Source organism: Hyperoodon ampullatus (assembly GCF_949752795.1).
Source record: "Hyperoodon ampullatus genome assembly, chromosome: 9".
Classification (NCBI taxonomy): Eukaryota; Metazoa; Chordata; class Mammalia; order Artiodactyla; family Ziphiidae; genus Hyperoodon; species Hyperoodon ampullatus.
In genome coordinates this window covers 30,231,227-30,250,105 of record NC_136922.1, presented here as the reverse complement: position 1 = coordinate 30,250,105, position 18,879 = coordinate 30,231,227, and the positions used below count along the sequence as shown (strand labels likewise).

At 36.3% G+C, this 18,879-nt stretch overlaps 1 protein-coding gene across 1 annotated transcript in view; it reads left to right on the top strand.

Moving 5' to 3' along the window:
* The window catches only part of SEMA3D (semaphorin 3D), a gene marked incomplete at both ends in the record, with an annotated part of 134,343 nt that overhangs the window by 63,423 nt on the left and 52,041 nt on the right, over positions 1-18,879 (top strand). Inside the window, 2 exons of the mRNA XM_079710927.1 lie at positions 1,320-1,448; positions 12,810-12,952. Coding sequence (XP_079567053.1) covers positions 1,320-1,448; positions 12,810-12,952 — 272 coding nt within the window. The remainder of the gene's footprint in view (positions 1-1,319; positions 1,449-12,809; positions 12,953-18,879) is intronic.

The following is an 18,879-nucleotide window of genomic DNA, read 5'->3' as shown; positions in this document are numbered from 1 at the left end:
TGGATTTCTCTCTTTTATATGTATGTGTGTGTGTTTCCCCCTTTTGGAAGTCGACTATTGTCATGAGTATTTAGGTTGGTTGTCTCAGATAGTTCAGGAAAAGTCTTATTTCAGTGGATGTAATCGGAGGATTTTGAAAGTATCTGAATCATTTATGCAAAGGCAGAATTTTCAAGATATGTTTCTGAGGAAAATTGAATTTTAGTGATAAAACAGTGTCTGTAGTTGTTATTCTATTTAGGCATTTTAAAAATCTAAATGCTCTGTAGAGATTAGCTATTTTTTTTAAATTTTAGTCTATTAAGTGTAACTCCAAGTAGTTGAATATAAAGATTTCTTGAAACAGAGGCTTAGCTCTCAAAGGGGTAATGCATGCTACTGTAGGGAACGTATTCTTCCTGCCTCAGCCCACTCTCCCACTACATGCTAACCAGCATTAGGGAACATGGACCACCATTCCCCTCTTTTCCAACCCCCATCCTTTTCTCCCCCCGCCTCCCACTCCTCTCCCTTCTATCCTTTCTTCCTCTCCTCTCTCCCATCTTCCACTCCTCCCCTTTCCCTTCTTCCTCATTTCTTTCCTCCCTCCTTCCCCTTCTCCACCTCTTTCTACCTCTCTCACCCCCTTTCTCCTCTTTTCTTCTCTTCTCTCTCTCTCCTTCTGTCTCTGGTAAACATGGATATTCACTTTACATAAATAACAGGACAGAGAAGTTTGGTATGCAGTAATGGCAACATCTTTCCTTTTTCAGAAATGCCTGTTTATCAGAACTATTAGAGACATGATTAGCTACAAGGAATGCAACATGTTATAATTACAAAGTATGACTTCAGTGCTGAAAGCTCCCTTTCAGCAGAAGTTAGGCAAAGAAAAGTTGTGGTCACTGAGGTTGTGTCGGTTAAGTAAATACTAATTACACAATTCATTCCTCATTATGGCGTTTACTTTCTAAATATTTTTTTGCGTTATTACAAAGAAAGACTCCTAATTATGATATGTCCTTGAATTATTCGTGGGGAGAAGGGAAAGAAGAGGAACTTATTCATAACAGAAGCTAAATTCATGTGCAATTATTAATTCGGAAGACATTGGCCTTTTTTATATTCAAGTAGTTAACATTGGCTTACCAAAGTTCACTGAGTTATCTTTTCTTCAACTAAGCAGATTTTTCAAACTCTGAAGGGGAAATTTATGAAACAATATATTTCTGATGTTAAGCAATAAACATCATTGGTTTCATGCTGTGAAATTAGTCTATTGTCAGTAGTGTCTGCTGGTAAACTCTTAGAAGTCCTGGGTATTCGTTTCTCCCTTGCAGATGAGTACCTCTACTCTGGAACAGCTTCTGATTTCCTTGGCAAGGATACTGCATTCACGCGGTCCCTTGGGCCTACTCACGACCACCATTACATCAGAACTGATATTTCGGAGCACCACTGGCTCAACGGTTAGTGATTTTCACACTTTTGATCGTTTTGCCTTTGCTTTTGGGTAGATAAGAAACTCATGATTATTCATTCAGATGTGTTTTGGAAGTGACTTAGCTCAACATATAAAATACATTTAAAATAGTTCCTCAGTGCGTGAGACAAATCTCCAGAACCTACTATGTATATAATAATAATAGTTGACATTTATTGTGTGTGTGTGCTATTGTCCTTGACATATTTCCATGCTCTACTTGATTTTTAAAATATTCACAATGATGTAATATGAGAGATGTGTTATTATGTGCTTTTTTTTTTTTTTTGCGGTACGCGGGCCTCTCACTGTTGTGGCCTCTCCCGTTGCGGAGCACAGGCCCCGGACGCGCAGGCTCAGCAGCCACAGCTCACGGGCCCAGCCGCTCCGCGGCATGTGGGATCTTCCCGGACCGGGGCACGAACCAGTGTCCCCTGCATCGGCAGGCGGACTCTCAACCACTGCGCCACCGGGGAAGCCCTGTGCTTTTTAAAGATGAATAAACTGAGGTAGAGAGAAGTGGAGTAATTTGGTCAAGGCCTTACAACTTGTCAGTTGCAGAGCTGGGATTCAAGTTGGCAAGCTTTCTCCTGTAATCTGTTTTTTAATGACTAAGCCAAATACTGTCTGTGAGCATAATAGAAAGGGGTTATTGTAATGCTAACTTCTTTTATTTAAAAAATAATTCCTATTTTGATTAAAACATGTCCCTCCAAAATTTTAAGCATATTGACATTGACATGAGTTTGTCTGATTACTTTTGTGTTTAGCGGTCATACAGTATTCCGAGTTTTCAACAACAATAAAAAGACTTCCTAAATGAATTTATTTAATGGAAGGAATAGTGAAAGGCTTTTTTTTTTCTTTTGCCCCACTGCCTTCCAACAGGTTAGGCTCTATCATGATTTTCTAAAGTTTTCTGATTAACATAGGACTTTATTTCACCGCATGGCACACAGCATTTCTCATTCCCACCATAAATACTGGGTTTTAGTGGAGGAGGCCTGGGTAGAGATTTCCTAGGGGCTATCTCTGTATCTCTCAGTATCATTCAAGCAGTGACAACATAAACAAAAGGGAAAACCACTTTTAAAACATTTCTTTAGTCAAAACCTCCAGATCCATTTGTTTACACAACAATGCGATCTCTGTTGACCAAAAGAGAACCCTATTAACAGAGTAAACAAATTTAGAATATCCCCAACTAAGTGATTAGTGTTCATTTCTTAACACTTGTGCAAGGCAGGCCGATCTTGTGAATATTGTGAAGATTTCGCAGGAATTACTTGGTTTGAGAGTGAATCCATAGATTTTACCAGTAGAAAAGCTTAGTTATCTGTTTAGGTAACAAGATATTATGGCTTTATTTTATTTATTTATTTATTTTAAAGAGTTTGCTGTTTTGAATAATTTTCAGTTCTCTTTTTTATTATTTATTTATTTATTTATTTATTTATTTTGGCTGCATTGGGTCTTCGTTGCTGCGCGCGGGCATCCTCTCGTTGTGGTGAGCAGGGGCTACTCTTCCTCGTGGTGTGCGGGCTTCTCACTATGGTGGCTTCCCTTGTCGTGAAGCATGGGCTCTAGGTGCACAAACTGCAGTAGTTGTGGCTCACGGGCTCTAGAGTGCAGGCTCAGTAGTTGTTGTGCACGGGCTTAGTTACTCCGTGGCATGTGGGATCTTCCTGGACCAGCGCTCGAACCTGTGTCCCCTGCGTTGGCAGGCAGATTTTTAGCCACTGTTCCACCAGGGAAGTCCCGATATTATGGCTTTAAAATGAAGTATAGATTTCATTTCCCAGTCTTGGGATGGCAAATATCATCATGTTGCCACGCATTTAAGAGATTAGTCTATTTTTTCCTTACCTGTGACATGTCCGAAAGAAGTCAACAGTATTGCTAAAACAGTAAATGTGGGAAATATTTATTCAACTATTATTTGCCTAACATGCTGTTCTTAGTGCTGTGTGAAGAGAATTACAAGGTAAGAAACCTTTGCGTTGGTTTAGCATTCTCTTAATATACAACTTTTAAGGGCCTGTGGCATACTGAATGCTCTTCTGTACACTGGTCCTGCTGAGATTATAGGTGAGGGTCACTAACCTCATGGATGATAAATGCCTGGAGCATAGGAGAGTGGGTGATGGAGCCAGAAAGCTGTAAATATTTTCCCGAAACTACTGTGAAGTTATCTATTATTTAATTCTTTATTTTTATTTTATTGAAGTATAATTGATTTAGTGTTCTGTTAATTTCTGCTGTATAGCAAAATAACTCAGTTATATTATATATATATATATATATATATATATATATTCTTTTTCATATTCTTTTCCATTACACTTTATCACAGGATATCGCATGTATTTCCCTGTGCTATATAGTAGGACCTTGTCATTTATCCATCCTATATATACTGGTTTGCATCTGCTGATCCCAAACTCCCAGTCCTTTTCTCCCCCATCCCTCCTCCATCTTGGCAACCAGGGGTCTGTTCTCTATGTCTTGGAGTCTATTTCTGTTTCATGGATATGTTCATTTGTGTCATATTTTAGATTCCACATATAAGTGATATCATATGGTATTTGTCTTTCTCTTTCTGACTTACTGCGCTTAATATGATAATCTCTAGGTCCATCCACCTTGCTGCAAATGACATTATTTCATTCTTTTTTATGGCTAATATTCCATTGTATATATTTATCACATCTTCTTTAGCCATTCATCTGTTAATGTATTTAATTCTTTTTTGTGTGTCTTTTTTTTTGTAAGGGATAATTGACATAAAACATTATATTAGTTTCAGGTGTACAACATGATTTGATACTTGTATATATTGGAAAATGGTCACGACAATAAGTCTAGTTAACTTCCATCACCACATATAGTCATAGAATTTTTTTCTTGTGATGAGAACTTTTAAGATCTACTCTCTTAGCAACTTTCAAATATTCAATACAACGTTATTAATTATAGTCACCATAATGTACATTACATCCCCAGGACTTATTTATTTTGTAATTTGAAATTTGTACCTTTTGGACCCCCTTCACCAATTCCCTAATTTTAACCAGAAAATCAGATCTATGTTGTTTATAGAGGTAACTGATAATAGCAGGAAGGGAAAACTAAAGGAGGAGGAGAACAGAGAGAGAAGGGGCCATTGCACTAAAAAACAGGAAAATGAGGGTGGGACAGGAACAAAGGTAGTGGCAGTGGAGGTGGACATGAGAATATACAGCAACAAATAATTGAAATAGAAGATATCTGTTTGGGAATAGAGGAATCCAAGGATACGAGGAAAAATTCAAGAGAAGGTTTTGGGTACTGGGAAAACTTTGCAATGAAAGAAGTCAGTAGAAAGGAAGAAACTGAAGGAGGGAGGCAGGATACACAGTAGAAGTCTCAGTGGATTGAATGCAGGAAAATGATTAAGAATTAGGAGACCTACTATTTATGGCTGTAGGACATTTAACGCAGATTGCTTAGTGGTTAATAACCAGAGGGACCATATAACCTGGTCTGCCCTGGACATTTCCAGTTTACCTTTGCTGTTCTTTAACTCTCTGAAGTGTCCCAATTTAGACAAAAATTACAGCTGTTTTTTGTGGAACTTAATTACCTAAGTTTAAATCCTGACTCTCACTTATTTGTGACCTTGGTCAAACCTTTCTGTGCATTTAAACTCTTTGTCTAAAAACATGGCATAATAATAGTATCTGTTCCCAGGGTGTTACAAGAATGAAATCTTATAGGAAAGTCTGATGGAAGGCAATTGTAAAAGCAATTCAGTGTCAATATTATCATCACCATCATTATCCTTATTCCTGAAGGTGAGAGAGGTAGCACGGTGGGACTAAAGCTCCGGATGCTCTGATTCTCTGACATCTACTTAGCATTTTTAAGTACTGACCACCTTTTCCTTCTCTCTCTCTACATTTCATAATTCTGTGAGCTCATCCATTCTAATAGTTTTCTGTGTTCTTGTTTCCTAAAACTGTATTTCCAACTTTTCCTGTAACTAAGTGACCTTAAAAATATTTATTTCTATGTCTTACATTGTCATCTCAGATTAAACAAAAGGAACTAGTTGCTTAATATGGGAGTAAAGATATCTAAGCCTTGGCCTTGATTGTACTACTAAAGTGCTTTGAGATTTATCCAAGTTGTCTAGTGATCTTTTGCTTTAGTTTCTTCAAATAGATATATAGATATAGATATATAAAATACTAATTGGATCTAAAATCTAAAATCCTGGAGTCTAACTCAAAATTATTTTGTTTCCCCTTTCTAACCTGCCCTTCAATACCTGTTTCCTGATTTTTATCTATCTTAACTTTCTTAACTTCATCCACTCAGTTACCTTGAAGTTATCTTTAATTTCTTCCTCTCCTTTATCTCCCTTTATCTGTCACAAAGAGCCTTTATTTCCTTCAGAATATCTGTTGACCTTGTTCTTTCCATGGCCACCATCTTTCTTTAGGTCTCCATCACCTTGTCTCTGGTTTACTGCTACGATTTTATTGTTTGTTAACTCATTTCCCTATGTCTGGTCTCTTCTACTTCAAATTTATTTTATATAGCATCCTTCCTAGTCACTGTATTAGGCACTTTTAGAGTATTATCTTATTTAGTGGTATAATTTTGAGAGAATTACTGTTTCCACTTAATACTTGGGGATAGATTAGAAGTCAGATAAATAGTCCGTGGTTAAACAGTTATTGGAAATGAGATTGAAACTCTGGTATGTCTCTCTAGCTCTACACACTTTATTCTTCTCATTGTATGCTACAGTCCATCAACCTAAATTCTGTTATTGTGATTTCCCATCCTCTGCTCTTGCAGCCTCACTACAAATAGGGTCCACATCATGATGCCATTTTGAGCAACAGCAAACTGAGGATGTGGGTCTGGATATGGAGACCATGGCAGACAGAGAAAGTGTGGTTAGGCAATCAATGTGGAAGACCTAGATAGTCAGCTGTAGTCATTATTGTGAACATTTGCTGAGGGATGGGCTGGCCAGAATCAGAATAGCATGATGCTTCAGGAGACCCAGTCAGTCAGGAGCTTCTTGGTCCATGGAAACTAGGGCAAAGCAAGGGAGAAATAATAGACACTACATGAGATTGTTATGAGGAAGTACCCAACATGCTAAGGGAAAAGATTGGCTTTTGGGGGGAGCATTTCTGTTCTCCATTCTGAGAAGTGGCCATTTTCCAGATATAGTTAGCCTAGGGTCCAAAGATAGAGGTCAAATAGGTCATCTGGCTAGTGTCAGGAACGTGGGGAGACAAAAAGCAGTGATTGCTGGGCTTCCCTGGTGGCGCAGTTGTTGGGAGTCCGCCTGCCGATGCAGGGGACACGGGTTCATGCCCCGGTCTGGGAAGATCCCACATTCCTCAGAGCAGCTGGGCCCGTGCGCCATGGCCGCTGAGAGCCTGCACGTCCGGAGCCTGTGCTCCACAACCGGAGAGGCCACAATAGTGAGAGGCCCGGGTACCGCAAAAAAACAACAACAACAACAAAAAAAAAACAGTGATTGCTAAAGGAACTGTGGTGATTTGGGGAAGATTAGACATTATCTTATTTGACCTAACATTCCTCAAATTGAGACTCAGTATGAAAAAGGGACATGTTCAGGTCTCCTAACTGCCAGACCCATCCTTCCATTACAATACCAAACTTCTGACAAGAGTATCATACCATGTCTCCTGCATCTGGGAGCTTGACTGCCATTTTAGTGGCAATTATGGGGGTAAAGGCTCTGTTTCTTCCTTAAACTGGACCTGACACAGCACAGTAGCTGATGCAGGCAACTTGCTCTAAAGCTGCACTGTCCGATATGGTAGACACCAGCCACATGTGGCTATTTAAATTTAAATTAAGTAAAATTAAATAAACTTAAAATTTGGTTTCTTAGACACACTGATTATATTTCAAGTGCTCAAAAGCCACATGGTCTAGAGGCTACCTTATTGGACAGCACAGATATAAAACATTTCCATCTTCACAGAAATTTCTATTGGACAGCACTGGTCTGAAGTGTACTTTTTATTATTTATGTACAATAGCATAATCACACAGTATAATACATACTACATATCACAGTGCAATCCACAATCACGTAATGCAACAGATGTAAATTTTCTTTACGGTAGCATGTAGATGTGAAGCTCACTCCCAGATTTTGTACAGTTATTGCCAGGTTGAAACAACTGACAGATACTTGATATTTCAAATAATGGGGTCAATGTCTAATTAATTTCTCCTATACATATTATTCCATCATTGTATTATTTATTTCTGGTTAGACAGTTTGAGAATTTTTTTCTGTTAAATTTTTCTTTCTGTACTTTGATTTTTAGTTAAAAACCCTACTTTTCCATGTCTGTAATAAACTCTTGTAAATGTAAACAGATATTATGTTTAGATTAAGTGGGATACAAAAATTAAATTAAATTTGCAATTGAATATTTAACTCTTAAGATGCAGGTTTTAAATAATTAACCTTTTAAAAAATATGATTCTACATGAATCATTTTTATCACTGAACCACTTAGGCAGTTTAAAATCTTTGATGCTTGTGTGTATGCCCTCTTTTGTTCTTTGCCCTGCCTGGATTTAACCAGTGAAATCAGCTAATCTCTTCAGTTATCAGTCCTAGGATCCTAGTCAGAGTTTCTGTGGGACTTTGTCTAACCCAGTGCCAAAAGACATAGAAGTATGAATCTTGATTTCTTCTTTGAGAAATTAACCCACCTATTAAATACCTCACCAAGAGAGACAAAAATTGCAAAGACTAAGTCCGATGGCAGTTTTAGACGAAGACTTAGATAGTTCCACACTTTTATCAGCTTAATCGTAGAATATAGCAGGAAATGGGAGTACAGATACACGTCAGAGCAGTTGCTCAAACACAGTTGAGCTTTTATGAGAATTTGGGGATAAAACTAAGAAGTATGACCATTTGGAAAATGAAAACAAACAATGATGCCTTAGATGCATATGTTTTTATTTTCTTTCCTGGAGTAGATGAGAACTTTTGTTTCAAATTTTCATTTCTAACATGTGGAGGCAGTTTTCATTTGAAGTTTCTCTTGGAGTTCTGTTGTCTATAAATTCTTCTTCCACACAGAAGGATAACATTTTTCAAAAGTGGTAGAAAAAAGATATTACAAGAAGAAATAAATGAAAGTAAAGAACTCACTATGTATTAAGTCATGGTGTAGGTGTGCTCATCTGGGTGAAAAGAGGTTCTAAGGAGAAATGAAAGTGACGTGCATTTCAGGCCATGAGGATTTATGCCATTTTCATTTGGCAGTGTCTCCTGGGGTCATGCTAAAAGTTCATTTGTGAAAATGCACGATTTCAAACTCCATCCCTATTAAGGCGTGTGTTTCAAATGCCACAGGGGGAAAATGTGCTATAAATAAAGCCCAGGTGTCCCTTGGTATGATTTTAAATTACTTAATTCAACTATGCATGTCATATACTGATGAAATGATATCTATTTTTATACAAACTTGGCAGCAAGTCAAAAAGGAGTTTCTATCATAAAATACTAACATCAGTGTTCTAAGACACAGGACGACAGTTGAGTCTGGAAGAAAGAAAACTCTCTATTCCTGAAATAAGTATTTATTTTTAACTCAAAATTACTTATTATTTAAATCACAGAATAGAGTACTATGGGATACTCTATTTTTCATAATTAGATTCCTTCACATAATAAATATTTGGCTTAAACACTTCTACCATTTAATTTTCTTACAGTACTCCAGAATAATTTCCTTAGAGTACTTGAAAAAGAACCAACATTTAAAAAAGAGTCCAGTAAAACCAACAGTCACTGAATAAACACAAGACCATCTATGTTATGTATTAGTTGAAAGTTAAAAGAAATGTAACTTGGAAAAGTATTCTATCTTGCCCCACTGATATTATAATGAAATTCCTGGAATGGGGACTGGTGTCATACTCTAAGTTTTGACCATTTCAAATGGCAGTGCCTGGCAACAACACCTGGATAATGTTTCACGTAGCCAAAGTGGGGCTGTTCTGTGTATTTCTACAACAGACTGTGTATTACCGTATTTATTTGTTTAACTTTTAGGCTGAGTACATTCTGCTGTGTTGTAGAGCTATGTTTCTCTTGTCGAACTCTGCGAGTGAGAGACCACCAATCAGTTCACGTAACTGCTTCTCCTATCTGTGTGTCTGAGAAAAGCTTTACAAGCAGCTCTCTCCCTCACACTGGAATCCTTTTTACCTGTAATGATTTTCTGTTTCAAATAACTGAGATCTTATTTTCTCTCTGGGGAGAGAAGACTGCAAATTTTGTACCACTATGTTATTTTAAAAAGTATAAATTCAACTTAATCATGAAGTAGTTCTGATACTAAAATTACAAGGGTCATTGTGCTCTGTGGATAACTTCTACTTAAGTTATATTTAAGTGCTGTGATAAATTCTACTTGTGTCATCCCCATTTTAATCTCATATATTAAGATAAAACAAGGCAATCATATTCCTGTAATTTCTGTATAGTTTCAGTTTTATCCCTTTTTTGTCCCACTCTAATTATGAAGAATTTGTATTTATTATCAGTCTTCACTCCTCCTGTCCATACACACATCTGCATTACTGACCTAGCGTTAATGAGTCTTGTCTATGTCCTTTTCCCGTATACGAAATGGTAATCTATTGCAGTGACTCTTAAACTCAGATTCTTGTAAGAATCACCTATAAGGTTTTATTTCTTTATTTTTATTTATATATTTTAAAAATTCACATGCTAGTGCCACTGGAGATTTGCATCCAGGTCAATGGCATTGAATTCAGGCATCTGTAAATTCAAAAAACGTGCTATAGATTATTATTAATGCCTGATCTGTGTCGGTGGGAACCCACAGTTGTCTTTTTCTCTACTCATTGTTGGCAATCTCCTTTCAAGTCATTGGAAACATCAAGACTGGGACTTCTTCTTAGCCATATCTTGGCCATATGTTAATATTTTCTTAATCCAGATTGTAGTTGGTTTGAAGCGAAGAGTCCATTCTTATTCACTTTTGTATTCTTTATCCTAGCAGTTTTCTTGTTCTAAGTGCCTTGAATATAGTAGTAATTAGATATATTCTTTGTTTTCATGAATTTGCTAAAATCCTAATGCTACATTTGTAGGAAATTTTATTTCTACAGAGAGTTTTTTTTTTTTTAAGAAAACATGATATATATAAGTCAAAAATTAGAAGTGTTAATTTGTGACTACAAAAGAATTGTAACCTTGCTTAGGGATTCAAAACTAAGTGATGTATAAACAATTTATAAGAGGGGCTGGAGGGAAAAACAAAAACAAAAACAAAAAGCCTTGAGTGGAATTGTTAATAGACCTTACTAATTTAAGATTAATAAGAAAAGAACTTTTTTAAAATCCTGTATGATTTTCTAAAATTTAATTTTTATGTAATTTAGGACCATATCAAAATGAGATTATTGAGGGCATAAAAATCCACTGGAGTTCTAAGTTCCAGAGAAAGAACAGGGAAATAATAAAGAACAAAAAGGAAAAAGATCATGCACATATTTCCCCCCTCTCTTTTCCTCTTAAGGTTTCCCATTTAAGCAGAGAATAGACTGCATGAGAGACCCAGGGTTGACCCAGAGAGGCTGGGATGATAAAGACTGAACTACTCATCACTTGGAATCAAACATTAACTTTTCTCTATTGAAGAGTCTATTGTGAAGTCTTGTTTACTGGGCTACTGACCAACTGTTCTACATTTGCAGGGGAATAGTTGTCAGTACTCTTGGAGTATCCGGCTATCGGGGCCTTGGTCAAAACTCTAGAGAAGGCAATGTTAATTTTTTTTTCACCTCCTACTTATTATATTTATTTATTTTGGGGGAAACTTTTTGTCTTCTCTTGCTTCCTGCTTCTGCTTCCTAAAGAGTGCTCTGTGCTTTCTTTCAGGCATCTTGTATTTTCTACTTAATTGAAGTCCTTCATTCCTCTATAACCACTCTTTGTCTTCTTTGCTTTAATCAAAATGATTGTTTCTGAACTAGTATCACCCAATTACAAATCTGTTACCTGATTAACTCCCAGTTATATAAAACCAAGACTTAAAAGGTCCAGTACTTTTTTTTTTTTTTTTTGCGGTACGCGGGCTTCTCACTGTTGTGGCCTCTCCCGTTGCGGAGCACAGGCTCCGGACGCACAGGCTCAGCGGCCATGGCTCATGGGCCCAGCCGCTCCGCGGTATGTGGGATCTTCCCGGACCGGGGCATGAACCCACGTTCCCTGCATCGGCAGGTAGACTCTCAAATACTGCGCCACCAGGGAAGCCCGAGGTCCAATACTTTTTAAACAAGGCATTAGTAACCCAAATTGACTTGTCATTGATGCAATGCAAAGGAGTTAATTGTATTGCCATTATTTTTTCATTTGATTTGTATCATGGACATCTTCCCATGACAGTACATTTAGAACTACTTCATTTTTAATAACTACATATTATTGTAACAATTGTATGAATGTGCTCAGTTTTCCATCATTCTCTTGTTTGTGGTCCTAATAATTATTATTATCATCCCAGACATCATTTTAATAATGAATAACATTTATTAAACCCTTATTATGTGTCAGGCACTACCAGATAGTAAGCGCATTACATATATCAATTCACTTGATTATCATATCAGTTACCCTACTAGGTAGATGATATTGGTAGACTCATATTAGGTATGAGAAAATTGAGGCATAGAGAAGATAAACAATTTGCCCAAAGTCACTTTTCCAGTAAGCGGCAGAAACAGGATATCAAATTGGAAAGAGTATCTTCAGAGCCAACACTGGACTTGACCCAAGCATTACTGGTTGTTTCAATTTTTTTTGGCAGTTACACAAAGTGCAACAAATAACATCATAATATATCAAAATTTGGGATATGTTTATAGTTTTTCCTAAGCTCTTCATAATGGACATTTTGGTTTAGAAGCAGTGACTGCAATCATAAAAAAGGAAAATATAAAATCATAGAATCTCCAGGTTTGAAAGAAGGACTTTTCTATGTAATTTAGTTGAATTGAAACAATTGTGAATCTCAGCCAGTCGTGTTCTCACCTGATGTCCAGAGTCCTAAAGAACTTGTTCAGGACCTCTTTGTGCTAATACATGTTCCTGCTTTGTGTCATGTTTACTTGTGTATATGTCTCATTTCCCACATTTCATTCTTGTTTTTATTTCTAATTCTGCTGCTAATTGTTTTACATACAAAAGACACCAGTACTACTGTGGCTGAATTATTTCAGTATTTTAATGTATAGTTTCTTTTCTTCCAAACAGGAGCAAAATTTATTGGAACTTTCCCCATCCCAGACACCTATAATCCAGATGATGATAAAATATATTTCTTCTTTCGTGAATCATCTCAAGAAGGGAGTACTTCTGATAAGACCATCCTTTCTCGAGTTGGAAGAGTTTGTAAGGCAAGATATATTTATTCCACTTAAGGCATATGTGTATGTGTATGAATAATTAATCATGTAATGTTGAAGTTAATTCCATTATTCATAAATGGTAGAATAAATTCATATTATCTTACATGTATAATTTTTGAGATCCAAAAGTAAAAAGAAAAAAGAAGGATGCAAAATTTTCCAATATTACAAATTATTTTTTCCAATCCCTGAGCTATTCCCCAGGTTTGAGTTAGATCTCTTGGGCAGCTTGCTCCTTTTATTGGTGGGCTATCCCTCTGCCAGTTATTACTGTTCCCAGTAAGATCACTGCATTGTCCTGATCCAGGGAAGTTAAAATGTTTTGTACATTAAATAATTTTATTTTGAAATTGAAAGTAACTTAGCATACTCACTAGAGTTCCTTAAACTCTAACAGAATCACATCCCATATTTTTATCAAAACACATCACATGTAAAATTATATATCTTTACATGAATCAAATAAGTTGAAAATGCAGTTATTATTAAAATACTTTCTAGAGCATTAACCTAGATTAGGTTCTGAGAGAAAAATGGGATAGGAAGGAAAAAAAAACAATCCAAAAGGCAAAACATTTATCTTGAAGAACAATGAAATTTGCTTTTTAATATTACCATTTTGTGTAAATTACAGGAAAACAGCAACTCTATGAAACACTCCCATTTTGTGCCATCAAAGTTCTCATTTGAGTCAATACAAGCTTTATAGAATAAAAATGCTACTGGAATCATACTTTTCAGTATATTCTTTTGTTAGTTGGATTTATCTTCACTGAAATCACTTTTCTGAAATGGCCAGACACCTTCAGCATTAACTCAGTTATTAAGAGGAAGAGCTGTTAACTTAATAAATTCAGCGGGAAGCTTTCTTTGGTCTTGTACAAACTTTTCATTTTCTTCCATCTGAGCCTATCACTTTTTTTATTCTCAATCTGTGCCCTCAGGCTTTTGAACACTTCCAGGGACAGAAATATAAACCGTCATTGCACTTAAGAGTGCTAATGATAACATGGCTTTTGAATGAGACCAAACTTGTGAGCGCAGATCATTCTTTACCTAGTGTCCTAGCCAGTAATGCCGTCTCCCACTGATCCCTTCACCCCCAGGGGACAGATTCTCTAAAAAGCATCCTCATTCTTTCACAGTTTAATAATTCACAGTCATTCCTCTTGAAGCCTCTCGCCGAGAGATGAATGGCCATTGCTTGGAGTAGTCGTAGCGTGTGAGTGTACTGAAGCATGCCTTAGAACAACAGTACGCCAGCCGGAAAGCTGTGCTGTGGATGGACATCATTTGTATAAATGAGCCACGTTAAGTATGTCAAAAGAGATTTACAATCAATTAAATGTATTTTAAGAGTCACTTTGTGATGAGCACATGTATAACAAGTGTGGGTTTTGTGAAGCAGTTCAATACTTATTTCTTGATAGGTCAAATCCATTTGATAGAAATTCATTTATAACAAAGTAATGTCTTTACGCTCATACTAAATATACTGAAAGTTAATTTTAGAGGTGGAGAAACATATTAAAGAAAAATTTAGCTGCCCCATTTATAAATTTGTGTCATAAAAATATAATCTAGACTTTAAGTATCAGCCACGGGATATTTTATTTATGAACAAACTCCTATAGAACTGAAAAGACAGAGAGAATTGTAGTGCATAAGTCTTCCCACCACAAAAAAACTCTGAGGCCACACAGCAAGATTTTGTCATGCTATTGTGTTTGGATAAAAAGCTAACAAATTGTGATATCAAATATGGACTTGTGATGGATGAATTTCCTTAAAAAAAAGAGAGAGATAATAGAGGTTCTTCTTAAATTGATGTATCTCTTTACTCAATCCCTGTCTTCAATTAGCACCCTCTTCAGCATTTCCCACTACACATATGATCCACTGGTCAATGTTTACAATATTTGGTTCTAAATGCATCTTTGTAATTTCTTAATTGCATCCCACCCTGCCCAAGTTACTAACTTTATTTATTAATTTAGGATTAAAGTGTGGTAAAAAGTGAGCACTCATAAGTGGAGATTTCACTGTCAAGATTAAAAATGACTTGAAGTCTTTAAAAAAAAATGTCCTGCAAAACAATAACAAGTTTAAATTAAAAAATAGCTTTTCAGCATCATTGCTGCTGTTATACATTATTTTCACATAAAAAATGTCCTTATGACATTTGGGGGAACATATTTATTCCTCTCTGTTTCAATTTTTTTATCCCATGAGGTTATTATAATATTGTTTTTTCTGTTTTCAACAGGTAGTAACGTAATGTACGTCTATGCTGTGACACAAAATTAAGTTCAGTAGATATAAACAAAGCTAAGAAGGAAGAGAGCATGCTAGAGAGAGTTAAGAGTAACTGTACTGAATTTACATAGCTTTTCAGTAACATGAGAGTCCTTTGTACTATTTGTTCCACCAGGATATTTCCACACTACCTATTTATTTGGAAATATTAAGGTTTTGTTGTTCTTGTTATTATTGTTTGTTTTCATTTTTACCTGATAACCTTCAGGCCAATGAAAAACTGTTGACAGTTTAAGAGCTCCCTATGTCTTCAGCTACTAAACTAAAGTAAAAGTTGTTTTATTGACCTGTCAAAGACATTACTGTTAGAGTGAGTAATATATAGTGATTGGTGGGGAGGAGCTTTTGGAAATAAGCAAAATTTACACAAAATGAACAAAGATTGTTTACAGGATAAGGGTGAATCTCTTCAATTTTGTAACCCATTCCTTCATTATTTTATCATTTCATTATTTCAACAACAAGAAAATATAAGTTCTGTGCAAAGTGCAGTACACTAGACACTGGAAGGTAAGTAAACCACTGTCCCTTTTCTTTTAAACCTTAGAGTACAGTGAGAGTAATAGAGACGTAAACAGATAATCACAATATAATGTGATCGAGGTCAGACTGAGAACTCTGTGCATTCAGTGAAGGTCCAAAATTGAGTCCTACAGGGGTAGGAGGACTACACCAAGGACAGGAAAGGAGGATAGGCATTTCAGGCAGCATTGTGACAGCATGTATTTTGTTTAAAGAACAGGGAAATCTTGTCGTCAGTGGAACCCGAGGGGTAGGGGGGAGCAATGTTATCCCATAAATTCTGGTAAGTTGGAAGATAAGCAGTATTATTTTCATGTTAAGGAGTTTCAACTCTGTTGTGTAGACAATGAGAAGTTATAAATGTTTTTAGGAAGAGAAGTGACTTGATAGGTGTTTAGCAATTAATTATTTCAAGAATACATCTGGATTGAGAAATATGTGTGACTGGGAGACCTGTTAGGTTGTTCCTTAAAGAAAGTAGGAATGAAGAGATACATATAAGTTCAAGAGATATTTCTAAGATAGAATGTATGTGTCAATTTCTAAAAGGTCCTTAATTTATTACCACTCTTTTATTAATTGCTCGGTGTAGACAAGTGCTGTCTAAGATAGAATTTTCTGCAATGATGGGAATGTTCTGTGTCTGTTCTCTACAGCATAGTAACCATGTTGACATGTTAGTGTTGACATATGACTAGTATGACTAAGGAACTGAATTTTTGATGTTATTTAACTTTAATTAATTGTAATTTAAGTAGCCTCGTGTGGCTAGTGGCTACATTATAAATATAGACTATCAAAACATTCATTTACTTAACACATCTATGGGTCACTAACCCTGTACATGGCATTGCTAAGCAGTAGTCTTATAGAAGTTTTTTTTTTTTTAAAGACATCATACTTGTACTTACTGAGTTTATAACCTAGTGCATTATATATGCATTAAACAAGAAAGCACACAGATTAACATATAACTGGAAGGTGTGATAATTGCTATAATGGAAAAATCACAGGGTCAATTAGGAAGAATAGGTGGGCTTTAGATTGTATATGGAAGGTCTCTCTGAGAAAGTGACTTTTGAATCAGATGATAAAAATGATGAGGAAATTGCAGGGCAAAGGTGACAGGGATAGGGAAGAATATTCCAGGCAGAAGGAAAAGCACATGTGAAATCTCAGAGGTGGGAAAAAGCACTTAAGGAATAAAAAGAGGTTTACTGTGACTGGAGCAAAACAAACAAATGGAAAATTAGCAGGATAGTGATTGTTTCCTTTTAAAACATGCACGAAAGTTCAACGGAAGTCTTCAGAAGTCTTATCTCTCCTGTTCATAATAAGGACTGATTAATAACTGCAGGTATTGATTCCACGATGTACATAAAAGGCTGCAACAACTTCCTGTCCTATTAGCTCCTCCATGCATTTTAATTCTCCCTCACTCCCATTCCAAAGACCTTGATACTATCCCTGTAGACAAAAGACTCCTATACTGTTAGTAACTGTGCTTTCCAGAAGATAAGGCAGAAATTAGGAAAATGCACAAAGAGATACATTCTGATATTTAAGAAACACCAGAAAAAGTTTATGGGCATAGATTTTATATTTGAACATATTGAACTTGATGTAGTTCTGGGTTATGCTGTCATAATAACCAGTTAAAAATATAAACCTGAGACTCAATAGGGTCTAGACTCAGGAATGTAGAAATCACCAGTGTATTGGTAGTTCTTGAAGCCATGGAAATGTCTGAAATTGCCCAGGAAGATGTGTAGTACAAGATCAAACAGCAAGGACAGAATCCTGAGGGACAATGATGTTTAAGAAAAAGCAGAGGAAAATGTCCACAAAGGCAATTGAGAAGAAATAGTTTGATAGCAGGTAGAGACCTGGATGAGAGTACTGTCACAAGTCAGGGATAAAAACGGTTTCAAGAAGAAGGCAGTTATCAGTAATGTCACACACCAAAAGGAAGTCAGGTAAGATTATGACTAAAAGTCACATATTAGTTTTGGCAGTAAGGATATAATCTACAACTTTTGCCCAAATGATATGAATGTTAACTTGAAGTCAAATCTAGACTTACATCTCTGCTTTACTTTTTTTTTTAACATCTTTATTGGAGTATAATTGCTTTACAATGGTGTGTTAGTTTCTGCTTTATAACAAAGTGAGTCAGCTATACATATACATACATTCCCATATCTCCTCCCTCTTGTGTCTCCCTCCCACCCTCCTTATCCCACCTCCCCTATCCCACCCCTCTAGATGGTCACAAAGCACCGAGCTGATCTCCCTGTGCTATGTGGCTGCTTCCCACTAGCTATCTATTTTATGTTTGGTAGTGTATACATGTCCATGCCACTCTCTCACTTTGTCCCAGCTTACCCTTCCCTGTGTCCTCAAGTCCATTCTCTAGTAGGTCTGCATCTTTATTCCCGTCCTGCCCCTAGGCTCTTCATAACCATTTTTTTTTTTTTAGATTCCATATATATGTGTTAGCATACAGTATTTGTTTTTCTCTTTCTGACTTACTTCATTCTGTATGACAGACTCTAGGTCCATCCACCTCACTACAAATAACTCAATTTTGTTTCTTTTTATGGCTGAGTAATATTCCATTGTATATATATATGCCACATGTTCATAATTCATTCATCTGTCGATGGACACTTAGTTTGCTTCCATGTCCTGGCTATTGTAAATAAAGCTGCAGTGAACATTGTGGTACATGACTAGGATTAATCTCCAAAACTTACAAGCAGCTCATGCAGCTCAATGTCAAAAAAACAAACAACCCAATCCAAAAATGGGCAGAAGTCCTAAATAGACATTTCTCCAAAGAAGATATACAGATTGCCAACAAACACATGAAACTAATGTGATGTTTCAACATCACTAATCATTAGTGAAATGCAAATCAAAAGTACAGTGAGGTATCACCTCACACCAGTCAGAAAGGCCATCATCAAAAAGTCTACAAACAATAAATGCTGGAGAGAGTGTGGAGAAGTGGGAACCCTCTTGCACTGTTGGTGGGAATGTAAATTGATAGAGCCACTATGGAGAACAGTATGGAG